The sequence below is a fragment of the Callithrix jacchus genome, chromosome 14, assembly GCF_049354715.1.
Source record: "Callithrix jacchus isolate 240 chromosome 14, calJac240_pri, whole genome shotgun sequence".
In the NCBI taxonomy this organism is placed as follows: domain Eukaryota; kingdom Metazoa; phylum Chordata; class Mammalia; order Primates; family Cebidae; genus Callithrix; species Callithrix jacchus.
Window position 1 is genome coordinate 106012667 of NC_133515.1, and position 24706 is coordinate 106037372.

At 39.8% G+C, this 24706-nt stretch overlaps 1 protein-coding gene across 14 annotated transcripts in view; it reads left to right on the forward strand.

Annotated features, from left to right (window-relative positions):
• MBOAT2 (membrane bound glycerophospholipid O-acyltransferase 2) overlaps positions 1-24706 on the forward strand; it is a 148262-nt gene that overhangs the window by 75007 nt on the left and 48549 nt on the right. For 2 of the 14 annotated variants that reach the window (XM_078350001.1, XM_078349998.1), the window contains exon 1: positions 15394-15528. The exons of 11 other annotated variants lie outside the window; for them this stretch is intronic. Coding sequence is in view for 1 of the 3 variants with exons in the window: in XM_078349998.1 (XP_078206124.1) it covers positions 15503-15528 (26 nt within the window). In the remaining 2 variants the exon portion in view is untranslated. Of the gene's footprint in view, positions 1-15393; positions 15529-15629; positions 15713-24706 lie in introns of those variants that run through there. One more of the 14 variants, XM_078350000.1, reaches the window with a different exon arrangement.

Below are 24706 nucleotides of genomic sequence, written 5' to 3' on the forward strand. Positions count from 1 at the left end.
ATTGTGGGCCACAGTATTTCCAGAAACTCAAAGATAAAGGAGTTGGGATCCTTACCCTCTGAAATGAACAGTTGAGTTGGGAACATTACAGCGTCATTTCTGCAACAAATGTTTATTATGCTGATGCTGGGATCCAGTGACGAATAAAAAAGACATACTTTGTCCCCTTGTGAAGCCTACAGTCAGACTACCCACCACAGGCAATTACTGTTACAAAAGAAGGGTGTACCAAAGGCTAGGGGCATCCTGGAGGGAACAGCAGTGGTGGAAAGTAGTAAAACTGCGTATCAGCCACTGACTGTATTCGGTAGAATCAAAAAGTTACAAATGATGTATAGATATTTGGTGTTAAGTAGAATGATGCTAAAATATACTTACTTAAAATATTGGGAAATATGATATTTTCCTCAGAAGTCTACTTTATTGATGATAAAATTGAGCATCAGACAAGGTCATGAAAAAAGATTGAATTTAAACTCTGACTTACATTGGGTGGCCTTAGTGATGGATTTGATGAGCACTAGTTGGAGTCAGATATATATGGGTTTGAATTCAAGCTCTGCTGAGTTTCCATTACCTTCAGAACCTTGGCTAAGTCACTTTACCTTTCCAGGCTTAAATTGGATTAAATCAGTAACTTAGATGAGGAACAGGGTACCTGCATGCTTCATATTGTGGGTATGTAGGTAAACTTTTCTTGGAATAATGGGTTCAGATACCAAAAAGAGGTGTTCAGACTTTCAGATCAAATCCTTTCAAAGGTCATTTTTAGTTCTGAAGTATTTTGCTGTTTTTTTTCTTCCTCCTGAATATGTGATGTTACAGCTTGTTTTAAAGTATTCATAGTGTTGTATTTATCACCATGTACTGCAGTTCATTGTCTTCTCCCCAGAGTGTGAACTCCTTAGCAGGGATATTTTACTCTTTAAAATCTCACTGTTAGGCATTCAGATGATAGGAGCTTAGTAAGTGAAGTTATCTGTTGTATTCTGTTCTGTCAAATGAATATTTGTGAGTTTTTGCCTTTAAATCTTAAAAAAATTTTTTTTTGATGGATATTGGTTCCTGGTGTAAGAGATTTCCAAACAGATTCTTTTCACTCATGCTCTTGGCCTTGAATGACACACTTGATAGGTTGACTTGCCTTAGTCTCCTGGTGTTCCCTGCTTCTCTTCCCTCTTGCTTTTCTTCCTCTTAGGCTCTCCACAGGGCAGAAGACATGGTAACTGGCAGAGTGGGGTGGAGTTGGGGCAGGAAGAGGCAGCTTCAGCTGCTGTGGCCTCTATCTTAATCCACTGTGACCCTGAAGAGCAGACTGTCCTGGGGTCCACGTTACCTGTCATCTGCCAGTACTCACAACATTCCTACCGTGACTTCCTAGATAGAAATGTCATCAGGAACTGCCTTAACTCTACTGGGAATGAATGATGATCTTAGAAGTGCCATCTGGCAGGCAGCAGGCTCAAGTCATTTGAAAATTTGTCCTCATGGAGTTAATTAGCAGTGGTTAGTGGCTTGGCAGGAACTCTGTGGGGAAAATACTAACTTCACTGAGGACACTCCCATGATCCCACGAGAGAGAATAAAATGTGGTGGCAAGGAAAGTGGACTTTAGTTTTTTTCTTGTATGTTCTCTGTGGACCATATTCACCAGCCTTTCAGGGGTCTGGAATAAAGGTACAGGCCCTGTTGGTATTACTGTGCTAACCCAAAATTAAAGTTGGATTTCATTTGGGAAACTATGAGCAAGTCTAAAATTGATTTTTTGATATTATCCCCTTAAGAGTTAATGTTTCCATAATTACCATGTATCAGTCACTGTAATAAGCACATGCTACTTCATCCTAGCAATAGCACTTAGAGGTTTGTGTGCTGTGCCTCTTTCACCAAGAAACAGAAATTAGTAAATGGTGGTCTAGGATTTGAACTAGTTGTGTCCAATTCCACCCAGGGCTTTTTATTATTACTTCTAAGCAATAACCATTATGATTATGAAATTTTGTTTTTAAAAAAATACTCTAAATTGAGGGGAATTTATGGAGACAACAGGGTCTCTGAACAAAGGCTGGGGTTGTAGGTGTTGGTGATTATTCATCAGAGCAAATATGCATATATCTCTATCCAAAAGAATATGGTCGCCTTTTGGCATATTGTGCTTAGGATGTAAGGTTTTTAAAATACTCTCAGTGCCCATGGGGAGTTACTTGGTAATAGGTAATAGGATGTCCAGGTCCTGTTGGAATTCTGAAAGAGCTTCAGAACATAGCATTGTTCCATCAAATCCTGTACTCAGGAAAGAATGTGACTGAGATTCCTTTATATACTGGTAAGTCAATGTAGTGTCTCTTTTGGAGGTGTTGCATTTGAATTAACTTTATTTCAAATTGTAAACTGAATTCCTGTCAAGGTTTCATGTTGGTTCATGTTGTAGTTTTGTGAGAAAAGAAGCATGAGTGAAAGGGGTATTTTTTCGACTTTTTGTTAATAAATGAGGAAATTGTCTTGGACAGTTGGGACTTGCTAAATGATGAACTCTACCTGTGATGTGGTGTGTTGTTAAGCATATAGACTTGACATGTGCACGTTCTGTAGTCACTGTGTTAGAAAGAGTACGGCTTAATAGAAAGAGCCTTTGGCCTTTGACTTTGGAATTTGAATGATGGAGTGATTTCTGTGTGCCACTTTGCTGAGTGTTTTTTTTCTTCTAAATACTTTATCCTATTTAACTGTTGAAATAATCCTCTGTAGGAAGTGTTACTGTTGACTTTTACAGATAGGGACACTGAGGTTTCAGAAGGTTAAATACTTCAACAAGGTCACAGAACCAGTTAACTGGCAGCTCTAGAAGTTTGTGAAATTCATTAGTGTTGTTGAGGGTTGTTAGATTGCTTATTTACTGAGATTCTTGTAAGGAATGTTTTATTTAAATTGAAGAAACAAAGATATTTTTACTTGCTTACTTGCTAGCATAGAAGTCTTGGTTTACTTTTTGAAAGAATAGCAGGCACCATTGAGACATTGTGTTGTGGCTGGGTTGTTTTCTGTCTTCTTCATTAGGATGTAGTATTGGGATTCTTTAAAAAATATTTTAACCTTTAAAAAAATATCTGAGTAATAGTGATTTTATTCTCTAGAATCCCTCCCTTTATTTAAAATTGTTCAGCCTTCTCTAAGTGCTTTGCCTGTGGTTGGTATATATTAAAATACTAATAAATATAGACTTCAAAATAGTATTTTAATGTCAGCTGACTAAAAATATAATTCTAGAATTCTTTTAGATAAACTAACTATGTAGGGAAAAAATGGCTCCTACTTGTTGCTAGCTTATTAAATAGTCCTTATTTAGAGTGGTTATGGAAAAGACAGATAAAGGGTAACAGCAGAATAACTAAGAACCTAACAAACTGCCAGGCATTTTGGTGAAAGGATATTAGAGCAATTGAGCCTGGCATTTATATCTCATGGTAAAAATTGCACATTTATGGTACTAGTGCAAAAATAGCCACATAGATGAATAGAACAGAATAGAGATCTCAGAAATAAGACCACACATCTATAACCATCTGATCTTCAACAAACTGATAAAAGCAAGCAATGGAAAAAGGATTCCCTATTTTATAAATGGTGCTTGAAAAACTGGCTAGCCATATGCAGAAAATTGAAACTGGATTCCTTCCTTACACCTTATACAAAAATTAGCTGAAGATGGATTAAAGATTTAAACATGAAGATGGTGCGGTAGGAACAACTCGGGATTGCAGCTCTCAGTGAACGCGCAGAGGGTGAGTCAGGGCTGCATTTCCAGATGGATCTTTGTTGCCCACAGACGGGGAAATTCCCAGGTGTAGGAGAGACATGAGAAGCCAGCACAGCCCTCCCGGGCCATTTTGGCCGGCGCCGCAGCGCAGCGGCACCTCGCACAAAACGCACTGATCTGAGTGCCCTGTTAAACCGGCAGTCTGAGATTTGGGAGGGCAGATAGCATATCCATCTGATTAAATGGGACTTGGACAGTGAGCCAGACAAGGAGATTCCTGGGAAGTGACATTTGAGCCGGTGCAGTGGGCCCTGCACGGGAAATCACACAGATCCCGGTGCCCTACCAGCAGGCGACTAAAACACCTGAGAGAGAGTCAACCGTTCAACTTAAAAAAAAAAATAAGAGGGAGAAAGGGCTCTGAGGCAGGGAGCCAGGTGATCAGGCTCGGCAGGTCGCACCCTGACAGGGACAAACAAAACGGTGATTGGAAATGCTCGGGGTTGAGAGTTTCACCGGGGGCACAGCTGAATCCAGGACGATGCAGCTCCGTGGGGGAGGGGCGTCTGCCACGACCGAGGCATTCCACCCCTACTTAGGTACATGCCCATGCTGACGCAGCCTACTGTTGCCAAGGCAACCTGCCACAACAGAGAGACTCCGCCAACAGGGCGGAGCCCACAACAGCAGGGAAGAGCCCACGGACAACAGGCCAGAGCCCAGGATGACAGGGCGGAGTCCACAGCAGCAGGGCAAAGCCCACAGCAGCAGGACGGAGCCCATAGCAGCAGGGACTGGAATGGACCTCAGCAGTCGTACAGCAGAGGGGCTAGACTGTTAGAAGGAAAACTAAGTAACAGAAATACTTCAGCATCAACAATCTGGGCGTACACTCAGAGACCCAATTGAAAAGTCAGCAACTACTCAGACGACAGGTGGTTAAATCCACAAAGATGGGAAGAAACCAGCACAAAAAGGAGGAAAACACCCGAAACCAGAACATCTCGCCTCCTACAAAGGACCAAAACTCTTCACCAGCAAGGGAACAAAGCGGGATGGAGAATGAGTATGACGAAATGACAGAATCAGACTTCAGAAGGTGGATAATGAGAAACTTCTGTGAGCTAAAAGAACATGTTCTAAATCAATGCAAAGAAACTAAGAACCTCGAAAAAAGATTTGAAAAAAGATTTGAGGAAATGATAACAAGAATGGACAACCTAGAGAGGAATATGAATGAATTGAAGGAGCTGAAAAACACAACACGAGAACTTCACGAAGCATGTACAAGTTTCAACAGCCGAATTGACCAAGCAGAAGAAACAATATCAGAAGTCGAAGATCAACTCAATGAAATTAAACGAGAAACCAAGATTAGAAAAAAAGTGCAAAAAGGAATCAGCAACGTCTCCAAGAAATGTGGGACTATGTGAAGAGACCTAACCTACATTTGATAGGTGTACCAGAATGTGAAGAAGAGAATGAATCCAAGCTGGAAAATGCTCTTCAGGATATTATCCAGGAAAATTTCCACAACCTAGCAAGGCAGGCCAATATTAAAGTCCAGGAAATACAGAGAACACCACAAAGATACTCCGCAAGAAGAGCAACCCCAAGGCACATAATCGTCAGATTAACCAGGGTTGAAATGAAGGAGAAAATACTAAGGGCAGCCAGAGCGAAAGGTCGGGTCACCCACAAAGGGAAGCCCATCAGACTCACAGCAGATCTCTCGGCAGAAACTCTACAAGCCAGAAGAGAGTGGGGGCCAATATTCAACATCCTTAAAGAAAAGAACTTTCAACCCAGAATTTCATATCCAGCAAAACTGAGCTTCATAAGTAAAGGAAAAATAAAATCCTTTGCAAACAAGCAAGTACTCAGAGATTTTGTCACCACCAGGCCTGCTTTACAAGAGCTCCTGAAAGAGGCACTATACATAGAAAGGAACACCCAGTACCAGCCATTCTAAAAACATACCAAATGCTAAAGAGCATCAATAAAAAGAAGAATCTGCATCAACTAACGGGCAAAACAGCCAGCTAGCATCAAAATGGCAGTATCAAATTCACACATGACAATATTAACCCTAAATGTAAATGGGCTAAATGCACCAATCAAAAGACACAGACTGGCAAATTGGATAAAAATCCAAAACCCATCGGTGTGCTGTATCCAGGAAACCCATCTCACATGCAAGGACACACAAAGGCTCAAAATAAAGGGATGGAGGAAGATTTACCAAGCAAATGGAGAGCAAAAAAGAAGCAGGAGTTGCAATTCTCATCTCTGATAAAATAGACTTTAAAGCAACAAAGATCAAAAGAGACAAAGAAGGTCATTACATAATGGTAAAAGGATCGATACAACAAGAAGAGCTAAAGATCCTAAATATATATGGACCCAGTACAGGAGCACCCAGATATATAAGGCAAGTTCTTAACAACTTACAAAGAGACCTAGACTCCCACACAGTAATAGTGGGAGGCTTTAACACTCCACTGTCAATATTAGACAGATCAACCAGACAGAAAATTAACAAGGATATCCAGGGCTTGAACTCAGACCTGGAACAAGCAAACCAGATAGACATTTACAGAACTCTCCGCCCCAAAACCACAGAATATACATTCTTCTCAGCACCACATCACACCTACTCTAAAATTGACCACATAATTGGAAGTAAAGCACTCCTCAGCAAATGCAAAACAACTGAAATCATAACAAACAGTCTCTCAGACCATAGTGCAATCAAGTTAGAACTCAGAATTCAGAAACTAACTCAGAACTGCACAGCGTCATGGAAACCGAACAACTGGCTCTTGAATGTTGATTGGATAAACAATGAAATGAAGGCAGAAATAAAGAAGTTCTTTGAAACCAACGAGAACGAAGACACAACATACCAGAATCTCTGGGACACATTTAAAGCAGTCTCTAGAGGAAAATATATAGCAATAAGTGCCCACATGAGAAGAGCGGAGAGATCCAAAATTGACACCCTATCATCAAAATTGAAAGAGCTAGAGGAGCAAGATCAAAAAAACTCAAAAGCTAGCAGAAGACAAGAAATAACTAAGATCAGAGCTGAACTGAAGGAGATAGAGACACAAAAAACCCTTCAAAAAATCAATAAATCCAAGAGCTGGTCTTTTGAAAAGATCAACAAAATAGACAGACCACTAGCCAGACTGATTAAAAAGAAAAGAGAGAACAACCAAATAGATGCAATAAAAAACGATAAAGGGGAAATCACCACAGATTCCACAGAAATTCAAACTATTATCAGAGAATACTACAAACAACTCTATGCACATAAACTAGTAAACCTGGAAGAAATGGATAAATTCCTGGACATCTGTGTCCTCCCAAGTCTAAACCAGGAGAAAGCCGAAACTATGAATAGATCAATAACAAGGTCTGAAGTCAAGGCAGCAATTAAGAGCCTACCACACAAAAAAACCCCAGGTCCAGATGGGTTCACAGCTGAATTCTAACAGACACCCAAAGAGGAGCTGGTACCATTCCTTCCTTCTGAAACTATCCCAAATAATCCAAAAAGAGGAAATCCTTCCCAAATCATTTTATGAGACCAACATCATCCTGATACCGAAACCTAGCAGAGACTCAACAAGAAAAGAAAACTTCAGGCCAATATCCATGATGAACATAGCTGCAAAAATCTTCAGTAAAATACTGGCAAACCAATTGCAACAGCATATCAAAAAACTTATCCATCATGATCAAGTAGGATTCATCCCGGGGATGCAAGACTGGTTCAACATACACAAGTCTATAAACGTAATTCACCACATAAACAGAACCAAAAACAAAAACCACATGATTATCTCAATTGATGCAGAGAAGGCCTTTGACAAAATTCAACAGCCCTTTATGCTAAAAACCCTCAATAAACTCGGTATGGATGGAACGTATCTCAAAGTAATAAAAGCTATTTATGACAAACCAACAGCCAATATCATACTGAATGAACAAAAACTGGAAGCATTCCCTTTGAAATCCGGCACAAGACAAGGATGCCCTCTCTCACCCCTCCTATTCAATATAGTACTGGAAGTTCTAGCCAGAGCAATCAGGCAAGAAAAAGAAATAAAGGGTATTCAAAAAGGAAAGGTGGAAGCCAAGTTGTCTCTATTTGCAGATGACATGATAGTATACCTAGAAGACCCCATCGTCTCAGCCCAAAAACTCGTGAAACTGATAAGCAACTTCAGCAAAGTCTCAGGATATAAAATCAATGTGCAAAAATCACAAGCATTCCCATACACCAATAACAGACTTAAAGAGAGCCAAATCAAGAATGAACTGCCATTCACAATTGCTACAAAAAGAATAAAATACCAAGGAATACAATTTACAAAGAACATAAGGGAACTCTTGGAGGAAAACTACAAACCACTGCTCAATGAAATCAGAGAGGACACAAACAGATGGAGAAACATTCCATGTTCATGGTTAGGAAGAATTAATATCATGAAAATGGCTATACTGCCCAAAGTAATTTACAGAATCAATGCTATCCCCATCAAGCTACCATTGACTTTCTTCACAGAGCTGGAAAAATCCACCATGAACTTCATATGGAACCAAAAGAGAGCCCGCATAGCCAAGTCAATTCTAAGCAAAAAGAACACAGCAGGAGGCATCACAGTACCGGACTTCAAACTATACTACAAGGCTACAGTAATCAAAACAGCATGGTACTGGTACCAAAACAGAGATATAGACCAATGGAACAAAACAGAGGCATCAGAGGCAACATAACATATCTACAACCACACAATCTTTGATAAACCTGACAAAAACAAGCAATGGGGAAAGGATTCCCTGTTTAATAAATGGTGTTGGGAAAACTGGCTAGCCACGTGCAGAAAGCAGAAACTGGACCCCTTCCTGACACCTTACACTAAAATTCACTCCAGATGGATTAAAGACTTAAACATAAGACCTGGCACCATAAAAACCCTAGAAGAAAATCTAGGCAAAATCATTCAGGACATAGGAGTAGGCAAGGACTTCATGAACAAAACACCAAAAGCATTGGCAACAAAAGCCAAAATAGACAAATGGGACCTAATCAAACTCCACAGCTTCTGCACGGCAAAAGAAACAGTCACTAGAGTGAATCAGCAACCAACAGAATGGGAAAAAATTTTTGTAGTTCACCCATCTGACAAAGGGCTGATATCCAGAATTTACAAAGAACTCAAACAGATTTATAGGAAAAAAACAAACAAGCCCATTCAAAAATGGGCAAAGCATATGAACAGACGCTTTACAAAAGAAGACATACATAAGGCCAACAAACATATGAAAAAATGCCCATCATCACTGGTCATTAGAGAGATGCAAATCAAAACCATACTGAGATACCATCTCACTCCAGTTAGAATGGCGATCATTAAAAAATCTGGAGACAGCAGATCCTGGAGAGGATGTGGAGAAATAGGAACACTTTTACACTGTTGGTGGGAGTGTAAATTAGTTCAACCATTGTGGAAGACAGTGTGGCGATTCCTCAAGGCCTTAGAAATAGAAATTCCATTTGACCCAGCAATCCCATTACTGTGTATATATCCAAAGGACTATAAATTGTTCTACTATAAGGACATATGCACATGAATGTTCATTGCAGCACTGTTTACAATAGCAAAGACCTGGAATCAACCCAAATGCCCATTGATGATAGACTGGACTGGGAAAATGTGGCCCATATACACCATGGAATATTATGCAGCAATCAAAAATGATGAGTTCGCGTCCTTTGTAGGGACATGGTTGAATCTGGAGAATATCATCCTCAGCAAACTGACACAAGAACAGAAAATGAAATACCACATATTCTCACTCATAGGTGGGTGAGGAAAAATGAGAACACATGGACACAGGGAAGGGAGTACTACACATCGGGGTCTATTGGGGGGAATTGGGAGGGACAGCGAGGGGGGGAGCTGGGGAGGAATAGCCTGGGGAGAAATGCCAAATGTGGGTGAAGGGCAGGAAGGCAGCAAAACACACTGCCATGTGTGTACCTATGCAACTATTTTGCACATTCTGCACATGTACCCCAAAACCTAAAATGCAATTTAAAAAAGTATATTTTTATAAATAATTATAAAAACCTAAAAAAAGTCCAGGCACAGTGGCTCAAGCCTATAGTCCCAGCACTTTGGGAGGCCGAGGCAGGTGGATCACGTGGTCAACATATTGAGACCATCCTGGTCAACATGGTGAGACCTCGTCTCTACTAAAGATACAAAAAATTAGCCGGGCATGGTGGCGCGTGCCTGTAATTCCATCTACTCGGGAGGCTGAGGCAGGAGAATTGCCTGAACCCAGGAGGCGGAGGTTGCGGTGGGCCGAGATTGCGCCATTGCACTCCAGCCTGGGTAACAAGAGCGAAACTCTGTCTCAAAAAAAAAAAAAAGAAGAAAGAAAAAGAAACCTAAAAAAAAAAATAGATTTAGAATAAAATTAATCTACTTGAAAAAAAATGATTTAAACATAAAATCCAAAACTATAAAAATCCTAGAAGAAAATCTAGGCAGTACCATTCTGGACATAGGCATGGGCAAAGATTTAATGACAAAAACATCAAAAGCAATTGCAATAAAAGCAAGAATTGACAAATGGGACCTAATTAAAATAAAGAACTGCACAGCAAAAGAAACTATCATTGGAATGAACAGACCGCCTACAGAATGGGAGAAAATTTTTGCAATCTATGTATCTGACAAAGGTGTAATATCTAGAATCTACAAGGAACTTTTACAAGAAAAAAACCCATCAAAAAGTGGGCAAAGACATGAACAGACATTTCTCAAAAGAAGACATTTATGTGGTCAGTAAACATATGCAAAGAAGCTCAACATCACTGATCATTAGAGAAATGCAAATCAAAGCCAAAATGAGATACCATCTCATGCCAGTCAGAATGGCGATTATTAAAAAGTCAGGAAACAGCAATTGCTGGCAAGGATGTGGAGAAACAGGAACACTTTTACACTGTTGGTGGGAATGTAAGTTAGGTTAACCATTGTGGAAGACAGTGTGGCAATTTCCTCAGAGATCTAGAACCAGAATAACATTTGACCCAGCAATCCCATTACTGGGTATATACCCAAAGGAATGTAAATCATCCTATTATAAATATATATGTATGCATATGTTCATTATAGTACTATTCACAATAGCAAAGATGTGGAATCAACCCAAGTGCCTGTGAAAGACTGGATAAAGAAAATGTGGTACATATACACCATGGAATACTATGCAGTCATAAAAAGGAACTAGATCATGTTCTTTGCGGGGACATGGATGGAGCTGGAAGCCATTATCCTCAGCAAACTCACACAGGAACAGAAAACCAAACACCACATGTTCTCACTTACAAGTAGGAGCTGAACAATGAGAACACATGGACACAGGGAGGGGAATAACACTGGGGCCTGTCAGGGGAGTCGGGGAGGGAGAGCATCAGGATAAATAACTAATGCATGTGGGACTTAATACGTAGGCAATGGGTTGATAGGTGTAGCAAACCACCGTGGCACATGTTTACCTATGTAACAAACCTGCACATCCTGCATATGTATCCTAGAACTTAAAATAAAAAATTCTTAAAAAGAGACACGCACTGACATATCGAAACTTTGTATGCAACAACAACGACAACAAAAAGAAAATTTAGCATTTGCTTACATTTTATGCAGCCTCAGAAAGGAGACAAGATTGCTAATCTTTCCGAGGCTGGAATAACCTTGGGATATTATAGAGTAGTGTGCCTTTACATGACTTGCCTTAGGAAGAGAATAACAGATATGAGGATGGGTTAGGCACTATTTGCCTTTCAAAAACATTTTAAAATCTTGTAAGGATCTTATATATTGTTGACCACTTTTCTTGCAGAACTTGAGTGACTAGAGAACTATTTAGTCTAGTATGCAAAGCTTTACCCTTGTGTCAAAAATTTTCTTAGACCCTAGAGCTTTAAAACAGATATAGAACACTCTTGTAGCTTAAATTTAAAAGCATAAAATGCTAAAATGTTGAGTGTGCAGAATCAGTATGATTAAATTATCTTTTGTCGGTTTATTTAGCTCAGTAATTTATTTTTTCTTTAGTAAATTGGAGGAAGGAGGAGGAGAATTGAATGAAAATGATATACAAAGACAGAAACAGTATTTTATGTTTCCTGATTACTGAAAACTTCAGGTGATCTTTTTATTTTTTAATTTTGAGACAGAGTCTTGTTAGTCACCCAGCCTGGAGTGCAGTGATGCCATCTTGGCTCACTGCAACCTCCGCCTCCATATTCAAGCGATTCTCATGCCTCAGTTTCCTGAGTAGCTGGGATTACAGGTGTGCATCGTCACGCCTAGCTAATTTTTGTGTTTTTAGTAGATACCAGGTTTCGCCATGTTGGTTGGCCAGACTGATCTAGAGCTCCTGGCTTCAAGTGATCTGCCTGCCTTGGCCTCCCGAAGTTCTGGGATTACAGGCATGAACCACTATGCCCCACCCAAGTGATCTTTTTAAAACCAGTCTGAATTCTCTTTATTTTTGACTCCCATTTCAACTGATTGAATATGTATTTGGATTTCATATAAAGATCCAATTTTTGGTTTTAGACTTAAAATCGTTTATTTCTTACTTAAATTGCATTCTTTCTTAATGTCTTCTTATATCCCTCTTTATTGTGATTTTCATCCTTACATACTTTAAAAAGTACCAGGCACAATTTCAATGATCTAGAAGACTCAGAGGTCCCCAGGGAAACACTTAATACTCCACTGAGATTAAGGGAAGCAGCTTGCTAGGGTGGATTTGCTCCCTGTTAGCTTCTGACTCTATTAAAATTGTCCTTAGCATTCAATGTTGATCCTAAATGTCTGGGTTTTTTTGATCTCTTGGGAAACAGTGACAGCCTTAGTTCCTTGGTGGTTGTCCTAATCTCTAGTACCTTCGTCCATTAGTAAAAGTGTGCCCTGTGTATTCTGTTCCCCGTAGAACTGTCTGCCCCCTGTCTTCTAGTGTTCTCTCATTCCTGCAAGCCTGCCCTCCTGTCCCTGTGAGTAAGTGGGCAACACAATGCTTGGTGCCAGCCACAGAGGAACCACAGAGAGAGTGCCCAGCATGGTCCTGGCCCACCCTGGGCACTCAGGAACTATCTGTTGAACAAATGCCAGAAAGCATTTGTGTATGCAGCCAAGGGGAAGTTGGCTGGGTGTGCCAGACTGAGCTTGGGCTGTGCCCATGACCTAGTGAAGCATCGTTAATAGTCCTTTTCCCTCAGGAAAACAGTGATTGAATTGTCAAGTACTTCAAATAGTGTGTTATCATGAATCCAATAAGGCATTTTCTTTAAACTACTATTTCATGTGTGATCTTACGTTATCTCTTCAACACTTTGAACTCTTATAAAAGTAATTGAATTGAGAAATTAAAAATAAAATTCAGTGAAAATGAATAACAAAAATTAAGAAATGAATAAGGTATAAAATCTCTGAAGGATGACAGATTAATTATTAATCTTTAATTATTAATAAACTGTTGTTAGTAGCTAAGTTACCATTGGTTGCTAACATTTGTAAACATAGCTCGACGTCAGTTATAATGTTAACTGCTGAAGTGTATTTCCATTTGAAATTTACAGCTGTCCAGGGCTGTAGTACTGTTAGCTCAGCCTTACACCCGAGAAAACTGATGCCCAGAGGGCTGAAGTACCTTCCCCAGGTTTATACACCGAGCTCATATTATGCTCAGAGTTTGAAACCATGGCTGTTTAATGCCGAAGCTCCAGGCCTCCAGCCACTAAACCACTTCTTCTCCAACCTTATCAATATGTGGATTTCCCATGGGGAATTTTTATTGTCCCATCCCTGTTATTTTGGGGTTGCTTTCCTTCATTTTTAATCAGTGTGTATGTAAATAATATAAATTAATTTTAGTTTGAACACTGAATTAGGAAGCTGAAGCTCATAATTCTAATTCTTGTCTTAGTTTCTTAATTTATCTGGGCTTTGTTTGATGCCTCCTATAAAATGTAAAGCCAGCCAGGTGAGGTGCTCATGCCTGTAATCCTAACACTTTGAGAGGCCAAGGGAGATGGATTGCTTGAGCTCAAGAGTTCAAGACCAGCCCGGGCCACATGGCAAAACCCTGCCTCTGCAAAAAATGCAAAAAATTAGCTGGGCCTGGTGGCCCATATCTGCAGTCCCAGCGGCTTGGCGGGCTGGGATCACTTGAGCCTAGCAGGTAGAGGCTGCAGTGAGCCGAGATCGTGCCACTGCATGTCGGCCTGGATGACAAAGTGAGACCCTTTCTCGAATGAATGAATGAATGAATGAATGAATGAATAAACAAATAAACAAAATGTAAGAGCCATTGGGTAAATCAGTGGTTTTTCTTACCCCCAATGCATCTAACAGAACATTAATTAGTAATAGTACTTTCTGTAGCATTAATTTTTACTTCTTTGAAGTAAAGGGTTATACCAGATTTTGGGAGACTGGGACAGTGATTCTGATAGGTTACACTCCTTTATCCCCACCTGACATAAAAAAAAAGTTACCAAGCAATTTTGAGATCTATTTTTGTGTCTGCTGACCTAACAAGTAGAAATTTTCTTATTTCTCCACTACCTTTTCCATTTACTGCTCTTTCAGTTTGGGGGCTTATCTGGCTGTTGTGATCTTTATGTGTCTCTAACTTGCTGTCATTTACCATCCTCTGGATCATTTGTAAAGTCTGATTCAGAGATCTCGGGGAGTCCCTGAGATCCCTTTAGGATAGAGGTAGTAAAGTGAAAACTATTTTCATAATGATAAACATTATTTGCCTTTTTTACTTTCATTCTCTCAAGAGCGTATGGGGGGGCTTTCCAAAGTCTGTATGATGTGTGATATTGCAGTAGAAACATTTGAGGATCTGTTGTTCTACTGTTAAGTCAGACATTCAATAGATTTATAAAAATATAAGACAATACCACTCTTCTATTTTTTTGTTTTGAAAATATATTTTTCATAACAATTTTATAATTCTTGAATTCACAGATTGTTAAAAATTCTCAGTTTTAATTTCTAATATGGCTGTGTATCAATGGCTGTTGTTTATGTAGCTTATGTTCCTTTGGTTTCCTCAATATTTTTTAAGGATAAAAAGGGTCCTGAGACTGAAAAATTTAAGAACAGCTGCTCTAGAATTCATTGATGCCTCTTGGGTAGCTGGCTCTGTATTCTTCCTTAGTCATCTGGATGGCGGATGTCCCACTGGCCTCTGTGACGGAGTCACCTGAGCCCCTTGTTAGTATCTGTCATGTTTGTGCACCCTCACTATGTACTCTCTTGTCTAGTGCTGCTCCATTTCTGAAATCTGTAACTCCCAGAGCTGGCTGAGACCCGTCTTCTGGAGTCAGGCTTGCTGATACAGTTTAGATCTGTGCCCCCTCCCAAATCTCATGTTGAAAAGTAATCCCCAATGTTGGAGGTGGGCCTGGTGGGAGGTGATTGGATCATGGGGGCAGGTTCTGGCACCATCCCCTTGGTGCTGTCCTCACAATAGTGGGTGAGTTCTTATGAGATCTGGTCATTTAAAGGTGTATGGCACCTCCCCCTGCTTTCTTGCTCCTGCTCTGGCCATGTGATGTGCCTGCTCCCACCTCACCTTCTGCCATGATTATAATCTTCCTGAGGCCTCCCCAGAAGCCAACCAGATGTCAGCACCATGCTTCCTGTACAGGCTGCAGAACTGTGAGCCAGTTAACCACCTTTTCTTTATGAATTACTCAGAGATATTTCTTTGTAGCAGCATGAGAACAGCCTGATCAACACACACTCTCTCGCTCCCACAGGTTCACTCACACTTGGATGTCTGCCTGGCAGTGTGGTGGGTGACAGAGACTCGAGAGTTGAGGGCCTAGGAGGTGTGCTAGAGGTGATACTCCTCCCCTTTCACCTTCCCTAGTTCTCCTGGCTGTGCCTTCCTGCCCTGCCCTTCCTGAAACACCAGCTCTACCCCTCTTGCCTGTACGCTCACCTCCCTTGCCTCATTGACACTCCATGCACACCCAGGTGCATTCCGAGCCTTGGTTGGACATGGCTCTCTATTATATTTGGCCTGCCTGGTGTTTGAGAGAAGCACAAAATGACAGAGCTACTGCAGTCGTGATTTCTTACCTTACTTATGTCTTCAGTTCTCTTGAAAATTGTTTTAATTGATGGGTTTCAGTTTCCACTACACTCTTGTCAAAGATTAAATCTTAGTTACCTTCTTAAATGCATTCATTTTATCTCTGTCCCCACACTTCGCAGACAATATGAATTTATAATGAAAAGTTTTAAGATGAAGATAAAGATAATTCTTGGGAGATAATCCTTAAAGATATAGGGTAAAGTGTTTAAGAAGTAACAGAAAGGAAGAAAAAGGAGGCAGAGAAATAGCCATTGGAAGGAGGTGATGAGGGCTGATGGTCTGCAGGTGTCCCTGGGCAGAGAATGTTACCACCCCACATCTTGCTCTACTCATTTCTGCACCCACCCCAGCATACCTAACGCCACACTTATCTTGGCCTCATATCTCTTCCTCGCTCATGCTTTCTTTGGCATCATTCTCTCTCTAAGCTGCCCCGGTAACTATAACTGGAATAAATCCTCCCTTCTTCCTTCTTCCTTCTTACCTCCACATCTAGCCACCACTAAGAACTGTGTGTGCTTCTTGAGTTGTTTTGAGCACTTGACATTTGTAAAATGTTGAAAGCAGCCGGGGAATGTAGTAAGCACTTAGTGGACGGGGTGACCCTTAGCTCTTATTACCGCTCAACCCATGTCAAAGCCACTATTGGTCTTCAGCTCCACCCATTTCTGCCGTTTACTATCTGGAACCTGCATCTCACATTACTCTGCCAGCCAGTCCCTCTGGCTTCTGATCTGTGCTGTGCTCTGTTGCCCAGATGATTTTGACAGTATCTGTCTGACCATGCCTCTTTTCTGCTTCAAACTCTCTTGGCTCCTGTTAGCTTGGCAGCTTTGCAGCACCCATTGTGACTGCCCCTGCCTTCCTTTCCGCTCTCAGTTCGCAGCACTCCCTCCTTGACTGAGGCAGGCCCAGTCATAATGAACCATTTGTAGTAGTGCACACATGCTCCACTGTTTGACACTTGGTTCCTTTGTATTTGCAGGGAGCCCCCTGCCCCCAACATGAATTCCGGCTGGTCTTTCAGAGCCCTGTTGACCTGTGACCTCTGTGGTGAGGCCCTTTCCCCCTTTTCTTAATAAAATGAGTCAGCCTTCTACTCTACATTGACTTTTCTACCTGGAGTTGTACCTTACCTTGTACATCTTGTATACTTCACGTACTGCACTGTATTCCTCATACTTGGTTTAATACTGCCGGTGGTTTAATACTGCAGGTAGCCAGGGTGTGGTGCTGTGTGCCTGTAGTCCCAGCTATGCAGGAGGCCAAGCTGGGGAAGTTGCTTGAACCCAGAAGGTCAAGGCTTCAGTGAGCCATGTTCATACCACCATACTCCTGACAGAATGAGACCCTGTCTCAAAGCAGACAAAACAAAACAAAAAAACCCCAAAAAAACCTGCTGCTAAGATCCAGACTTTAGAGCCACACTGCCTTCTCATCCTTGCTCACCTGCCCAGTAGCTTTGCCACATTATCCAAGTTACCCTCTCTATGCTCAGTTTCCTCATTTGTAAATTGGAGTAAAAATAATACCTACTTCATAAGGTTGTAGTGAAGATTAAATGAAATGTTGTATTTTATTGAATATGAGATGTCATTGATGGTAAGATGTACCCTTATTTTTTGTTCCACTAAAAAGTTTAATGCCATCAATTATGAGAGAATTCTTGATTTCGGGGATGTTAAAATGTGAAAACATACATGTATTGTATTCAGTGGAGTGGCCACCTGTGAGTGAGCCCCTATACATTTGCCTTTGCCTCCTGTACTGGACTTCAAACTCAGGACAGGGACTGTGAGTCTCATTCAATATTGTGTCCTCAGAATCCTGCCAGACAATTTTAGTGGATTAAAATGTATATTCTAAAAGAACTGATAACAGACTGTGCTCATAAGCTAACCATTTTCTCCTATCTGCAATCAAAGAGCAGGCTGGAGAGTATACCTTTCTTCTAGGGCCTAATTTCTAAGAGGCTACGACCAGCTCATCTGTTGCTCAGCCAGGGTGGTGTCTTCATCCTGTTCACACTTACTGGTTCAGTTGGGTTATGAACCAAAATATGGGATGTAAAGAACTGTAACCAACATGGTCTTTCTTGTTGCTCTTGCTTTTAAGTGATTTTCAGAATTATTTGAATTACTTTATTTCTTTTTCTTTTTTTTTTTTTGAGATGGAGTTTCACTCTTGTTACCCAGGCTGGAGTGCAATGGCGTGATCTCGGCTCACCGCAACCTCCGCCCCCTGGATTCAGGCAATTCTCCTGCCTCAGCCTCCTGAGTCGCTGGGATTACAGGCATGAGCCACCATGCCCAGCTAATTTTTTGCATTTTTAGTAGAGACGGGGTTTCACCAAATTGACCAGGATGGTCTCGATCTCTTGACCTCGTGATCCACCCACCTCGGCCTCCCAAAGTGCTGGGATTACAGGCTTGAGCCACCGCGCCCGGCCCCTACTTTTTTTCTTTTCCTACTTTCACCTAAAGGTTTTTTCTCTTGAAGTCAAATAAAAGAATGATGAGTGATCTTGTGTACGGGCACTGGGGGAGATTTGGACAGTAGCACCCTTTATTAAAATGTGGCTCCTGAGGAACAGTCAATGATAGGTTCTAATCTTGGTGTAAAAACCAAGATCTTGGCTTAGGGGGTGTGAGAGGGATGATATGAAGTCTTTTCCAAACATTTCTTTAGAGTCCTGGTTTTATTGGTGACTAGAATAGGCTGAAATCTGGATGTGTTTTTGTGGATAATTGTCTTTCTCAGTTGCTCCATGATTCTGCCATTACCTTAGTAGTTTTTGCTATTACTAAAAAGCTTTAATTTTTTTATGTGTACTTATTGAGATACTAGGAGAGGCTAAATTGAGGACTGTTAATCAGGCTCTGTGTTGAAGGTCTTAAATCTTCATGTAAACTGAAATATTATTCTTTGTATTTTGAAAGATAAAAATAAATTTGCTTAATACCAACAGCCAAAAACCAATTTATTCGTCTATTTTGGCTAACTTTGAAAATTTTCTTTGTGAAGAACAATTAAGTGACTTCATTATCTTACTGAGCCAGGTGTGGGAACAAAAGTTAGATCTGGTTAAAAAAAAAGGCTGAACAATAGTTGGGTGGGGGGTTTGGTTCATTTTTGTCATCTGTAAGCAAAATGAGAACAGGAAAGAATCAAGTGACTTCATGTATCAGTGTCACTATTTGTGTCTGGCATAGTGAATACATTGAAATTCCTTTCCTCTTTCTTATGAGTAGGGCTTTGTAAAAGAACAAACAATCCCTCGAGACTTTTTTGTAATTCATTGAGATCCCTTTGTGCTGACTAAGAGAACACCTGGTCAAAAGAGACAGGGCAGATCACCAAGCAAGCCCACACTTCGTAGAACAGCAGAGTTTCTATTGAGGATCATAAGATTATGTGCAGGTCTCTAGGAAGGAAGGAAGTAGGTGTTCTGGTCACCAGACACCAGAATCTGGTGTCTCTATATTCAAGGAAAAGCCTAGTAAGGCTGTTAATCAGTGAAATGGGATGTTAGAGAGAGGGTTAATTTGGCTTACAGAGGACCCCAAGTGTTCTAAAGTGAGTGGGAAGAAAAGGAGGGACTTCTGAATCTTGTGTGAAGATGGCATGGCTGTCTTGTGCTGATAAAGCAGGTGGTTAAAAAATTTTTTTCTATTCAACTAGCAAATACAGAGATGATTTCTCATGTAAAGAACTCAGTTTACTCTTCCTAGTGAGGGTTGGCTGTCTGTTCTTACTATCAGCACTTTACTAGTTGTAGATGTTTCTGATTTTCTGGATCTGTGTTGGAACCCTAGTTTACCTCCCACAGAAATAATATTTCCTTGCTGGTCTACAAAAAAACTATTTTAATTGATGTACCTGCCAGCTATTGAATAGTGAAGAGGTCAATAAATGCTCTCCCCACTGAAATAGCTGTAAAACTGATGAACTTGTGAAAAACACTTTTGGGCTCTGGAAATTGACCAAAAGCAAGCAACAATTTGCGAAGCATTAATTCATTAAAAACGTCTGACTTTTAGATAAGAACAGTGGGAATTGATGGTATTCTGGCCTGGAGTTATCCTGTTCCTCATCCATTGGCAAAGTAATGCTGCCAGGGTGTCAGCCTGATGGGTTCTTCTTGAGTGCTGCCCAGAAAAACCAATACACCAAGAACAGCAGGTATTGCTGCAATGAAAGAGTTTAATAATTTCAGGGTCAGCCAAGCAGAGGGACAGAGGAGGTAGTTTGCAAATCTACCTCTCTGAGAATTCAAGTTAAGGTTGCTTTGGTTGGCAGAGGCCTGGAGAACTGAAACAATTGACTGGGGATGAAATCACAGGGATGTCTAAAACTGTCTTTGCATAGCTGAGTCAGTTCCTGGGAGGAGGTCTCAGGTGGTGTCTCTTGATCTGCCAAAATGCTAACTCTGGAAGAAAAATATCTCAAAAACCAGTTCTTTAGGTTTTACAATAGTGATGTTATCTGTAGGAGTAGTTGAGGAAGTTATAAATATTACAACCCCTGGTTACATGACTCTGAAGCAGTTAGCAATTTAGAGAAAAGCAAGCTAAGCAATGGCAGGTCGTGGTTTAGATGTGCCTATTCTTTAGCAAAGATGTAGTCCCTACCGTAATTCTAACGTTGTGAACTTTTGTTAATCTTTACAAATATGGCTTCAACTTTTGAACAAGGGTGGGATCAGTTCAAGGAAATGATTATTATAACTCTGGCACCAAGAATGAGCAAAAGCAGTTTAGTCTGACAGAAGCAAGCCGGAGTCAGTTATGTCAGATCTTCCTTATCACTATAATTTTTGCAAAGTCAATTTCAAGGGCAAGGCTGGCCATGAAAACCAGCTGACTTGATATGGAGTGACAGGCAGAGAACCCTATGCAGTAGCTAACAGAGAATGCCTCCAGCTCTCCTATCCTAAGGATGTGGTCCTTCATTTAACAGGGAGATCTTGGAAGTGAGAGAGCCATCAAGGGACTTGATAAAATCTTCACAAACACCTGGCTAACTGGAGGCTGCGTTCTGCAAAGAGGCCTGAGAGGGCCTGGGGGAAAATAAGAGCTGGGGTTGACTGGAGAAAGGATGGAACTTTGAATGAGCTCTCTTACTAGCTTAGGGTGTTTGAGCATAAGCTCTGACTAATCATTAACTGACTACTCAGATATGCAGACACAGGGGGCAACCTCTAGAGTGAGGCTAAAAAATAACACTGAGGCTTTAAAAAACTGCGTAGAGACATCAGCTGCTGCATCAGCTCTCACCATGAGTGAGAAAGATTCAGCAGATTAACTTCAAGCTAAGAAACGACAACAGCACAGCAGTGCTCTAGAAAAAGACGATTAAATCCAGAGCTACTGTAATGTATTATCTAACATGTCCAGTTTAAAAAATTATGAGAAACGGGGGGAAAAAAGCAGTCAATCGAAACTACTTCTAAACAGACCCTGATGTTGGATTTCTCAGACCAAAAAACTACTATAAATACATTTAAAAAATTAAGGAGGATCATTACTTAATAGGGAATATCAATAAAGAAATGGAAACTTTGAAAAAGAAACAAATGAAAGTCCTACTGTTGAAAAGTAATTAACCAAAATGAAAAATTCACAATAAGTGCTACATAGTGATTTGCAATGGCCAAAGAATCAGGGTATATCAAAGGTATTAGCCAATCGGAAGAGAAAGAGTATAAAAAATATTGAAGAAAAATAAATAAAACTTCAGAGACCTGTGGGATAACATCTCATGCACCAACATATGGTTAATGGGAGTTCCAAAAGATAGGGAGAGAGAAAGGGACAGAAGAAGCATTTAGGAAATGATGGCTATTGATATCACAAATTTGAAGTAAAATATTAATCTGTGGATCCCAGAAGCTCAACAGACTTCAGGTAGGATAAACACAAACAGAGCTTCATTAAGTCATACTACTGAAAGACAAAGATGATGAGAATATCTTGAAGGCAGTGAGAGAAACTTGTTATTGAGAAAGCAATGATAAAATTATTATCAGAACAGTGAAGGCCAGAAGGAAATAGAATGGCATATTTGAAATGCTGAAGGAAAAATTTGCAACCACAAGTTCTATATCCAGCAAAATTATCCTTCAAAAATGAAGGTTTAGTAAAGACATCCCAGATAAAGACTTGCTTTTTAAGAAATTCCAAAGGAAGTCCTTCTTCAGGTTGAAAGGAAGTGCAAAGGAAGGAATGAGAAGCTCTAGAAATGATAAATAGGTGGGTAAATATGGAAGTCTATATGCATCTCTCTTTTCTTAATTTTTTAAAGGACATAAGAGTGTTTAAAACAATAATTTATAATACCAATTTGTAATACCAATACTTTACAATACCAATATAATATTGATATTGTAAAATATGTAGATGACATATATATGACAGTGATGGCTCAAAGGATGATGGAGGAAATGAAGCTATATTGGAGCAAGCTTGCCATATTTTATCAGAGTTAAGTCATTATTAATCTGAAATAGATAGTGATGAAATGAGACTCATGGTAATCCCTAGAGCAATCACTAAATAACTAAAAGGTATACATTGAAAGAATCAACAGAGGAATTAAAATAGTTCAGTACCAAATATTTGTTTAATACAAAAGAGGGCACTAAAGGAGGAACAAAAAAGTCCTGAGACTTAGCTAAAACAAACAGCAAAATGGCAGATTAAATCAAACATATGAATATAGTAAATGTCAATCAAAAGTCAGAAGCTGTCAGACTGGATAAAAAAAGATCTAACCATATGTTCTCTACAAGAGAAACACTTTAAAGACATGAATAGGTTGAAGGTAAAAGAATGGAAAAGATATAAGCCATGTGAACACAAACCAAATGAGTATTGGAATAGCCACACTCAGGACTTTCAGGACTAATAAATGAGGCTGGCAAGGTTGCAGTTTTTGAGACCAGTGTACATAATCTATCATATTTCTGTATACCACAAATTGAGAGTCCAGAAATGCAGATATAAAAACAATTTTATTCGCAGCAGCATCAAAAAGAATAAAATACTTAGGAATAAATTTAATAAAAGCATTGCAATTGCACTTGAAACTATAAAACATTCCTGAGAGAAAGAAGATTAAATGGAGAAGTATGTTATATTTGTGAGTTGGAAGACTTTACATTGTTAAGATGGCATTTCTTCACAAATTCATCTACAGATTTAATGCAGTTTCTAACAGAAACACTGACAGGCCTTTTTGGGTAGAAATTGACAAGCTTTTCCTAAAATTATGTGGAAATACTAAGGACCTTAAATGACTAAGATAATTTTGAAAAAGAATAACAAAGTTTGAGGATTTACACTCCTGATTTTCAAAACGAATGTTGCTGTGATCAAGACTGTGTTATTGGCATAAGGATAGGCATATAAATCATTGCAACAAAATTGAGAGTTCAGAAATAAACCTTTATGGTCAGTTGATTTTTGAAAAAAGTGCCAAGGCAGTTGGGAAAGGATAGTTTTTTTTTAATACACAGTGCTGGGACAATCAGGTTTCTATATGCACAAAACTGAGCCTGACCCTTACCTCACATCATACATAAAAATCAACTCAAAATGCACTTTAGTCCTAAATGTAGCAGCTAAACCTATAAAACTTCAAAAAGACAACATAGGAGAAATTCTCTGTGACTTTCGGTTGGGCAAAGACTTCTTAGACATGACAACCAAGGAATGTCCATAAAGAAAAAAATTAGCTGGGTGCCGTAGCATATGCCTATAATCCCAGCACTTTGGGAGGCCGAGGGAAGAGGATTGCTTGAGGCCAGGAGTTTGAGACCAGCCTGGGCAACATAGTGAGATACCATCTCTAAAAAAAAGTTGTTTTTAAGTAGAAAAGTACCCTGGTATGGTGGGGCACACCTGTAGTCCTAGCTGCTTGGGAGGCTAAGGCAAGAAGATCACTTGAACCCAGGAGTCCAAGGTACATTGAGCTATAATTATACCACTGCGCTCCAGCCTTGGAAACAGTGAGAACCTGTCTCAAAAAAATTAAAAAGTAAATCATAATAAAATAAAAATATTGAATACTTGTATTTCAGAATTTAAAACTTTTGCTCTTTAAAAGACACCTTTAAGAAAATGAAAAGATAAGCCACAGGAGAAAAATACTTGTGTAATGTGTGTCTGATACATGACTTGGATCCAGAACTCTTGAAATCAATACAGAACTCTTGAAATCAATGCTAAGAAGACAACACAATTTAAAGATAGACAAAGTTGCTGGTTAGACCTTTCATGACTACTATGCACATTAGAAGATGCCTCAAGATCCCTAGTCATTAGGGAATTGCAAATTAAAGCTACAATAAGATACCACTGTATATCCATTAGAATGGATGTAATTTAAAAGACTGGCAGTACCCAGCATTAGTGAGGATATGAAGAAACTGGAATCTTCATACCCATGTATGAAGGAACATAAAAATTGTAGTTATTTTGGAAAACATTTTGGTTGAAAGTTAAATATTAACTTACCGTATGCTCTGAAAATTCTGTTGTTAGGTTTCTACCCAGGTTAAAAACATATGTCCACATAGAGTAGCATTATTCATAATAACCAGAAGCTGCTAACAGCCTAAATGTTCATCAGCTGGTGAAAGGGTAAAGGCAGTGTAGCATGTCCATGCAATGGAATACTATTCAGCAGTTTACAAAGGAACAAACTGCTGATATGCAGCAACATGGATGAACCTCA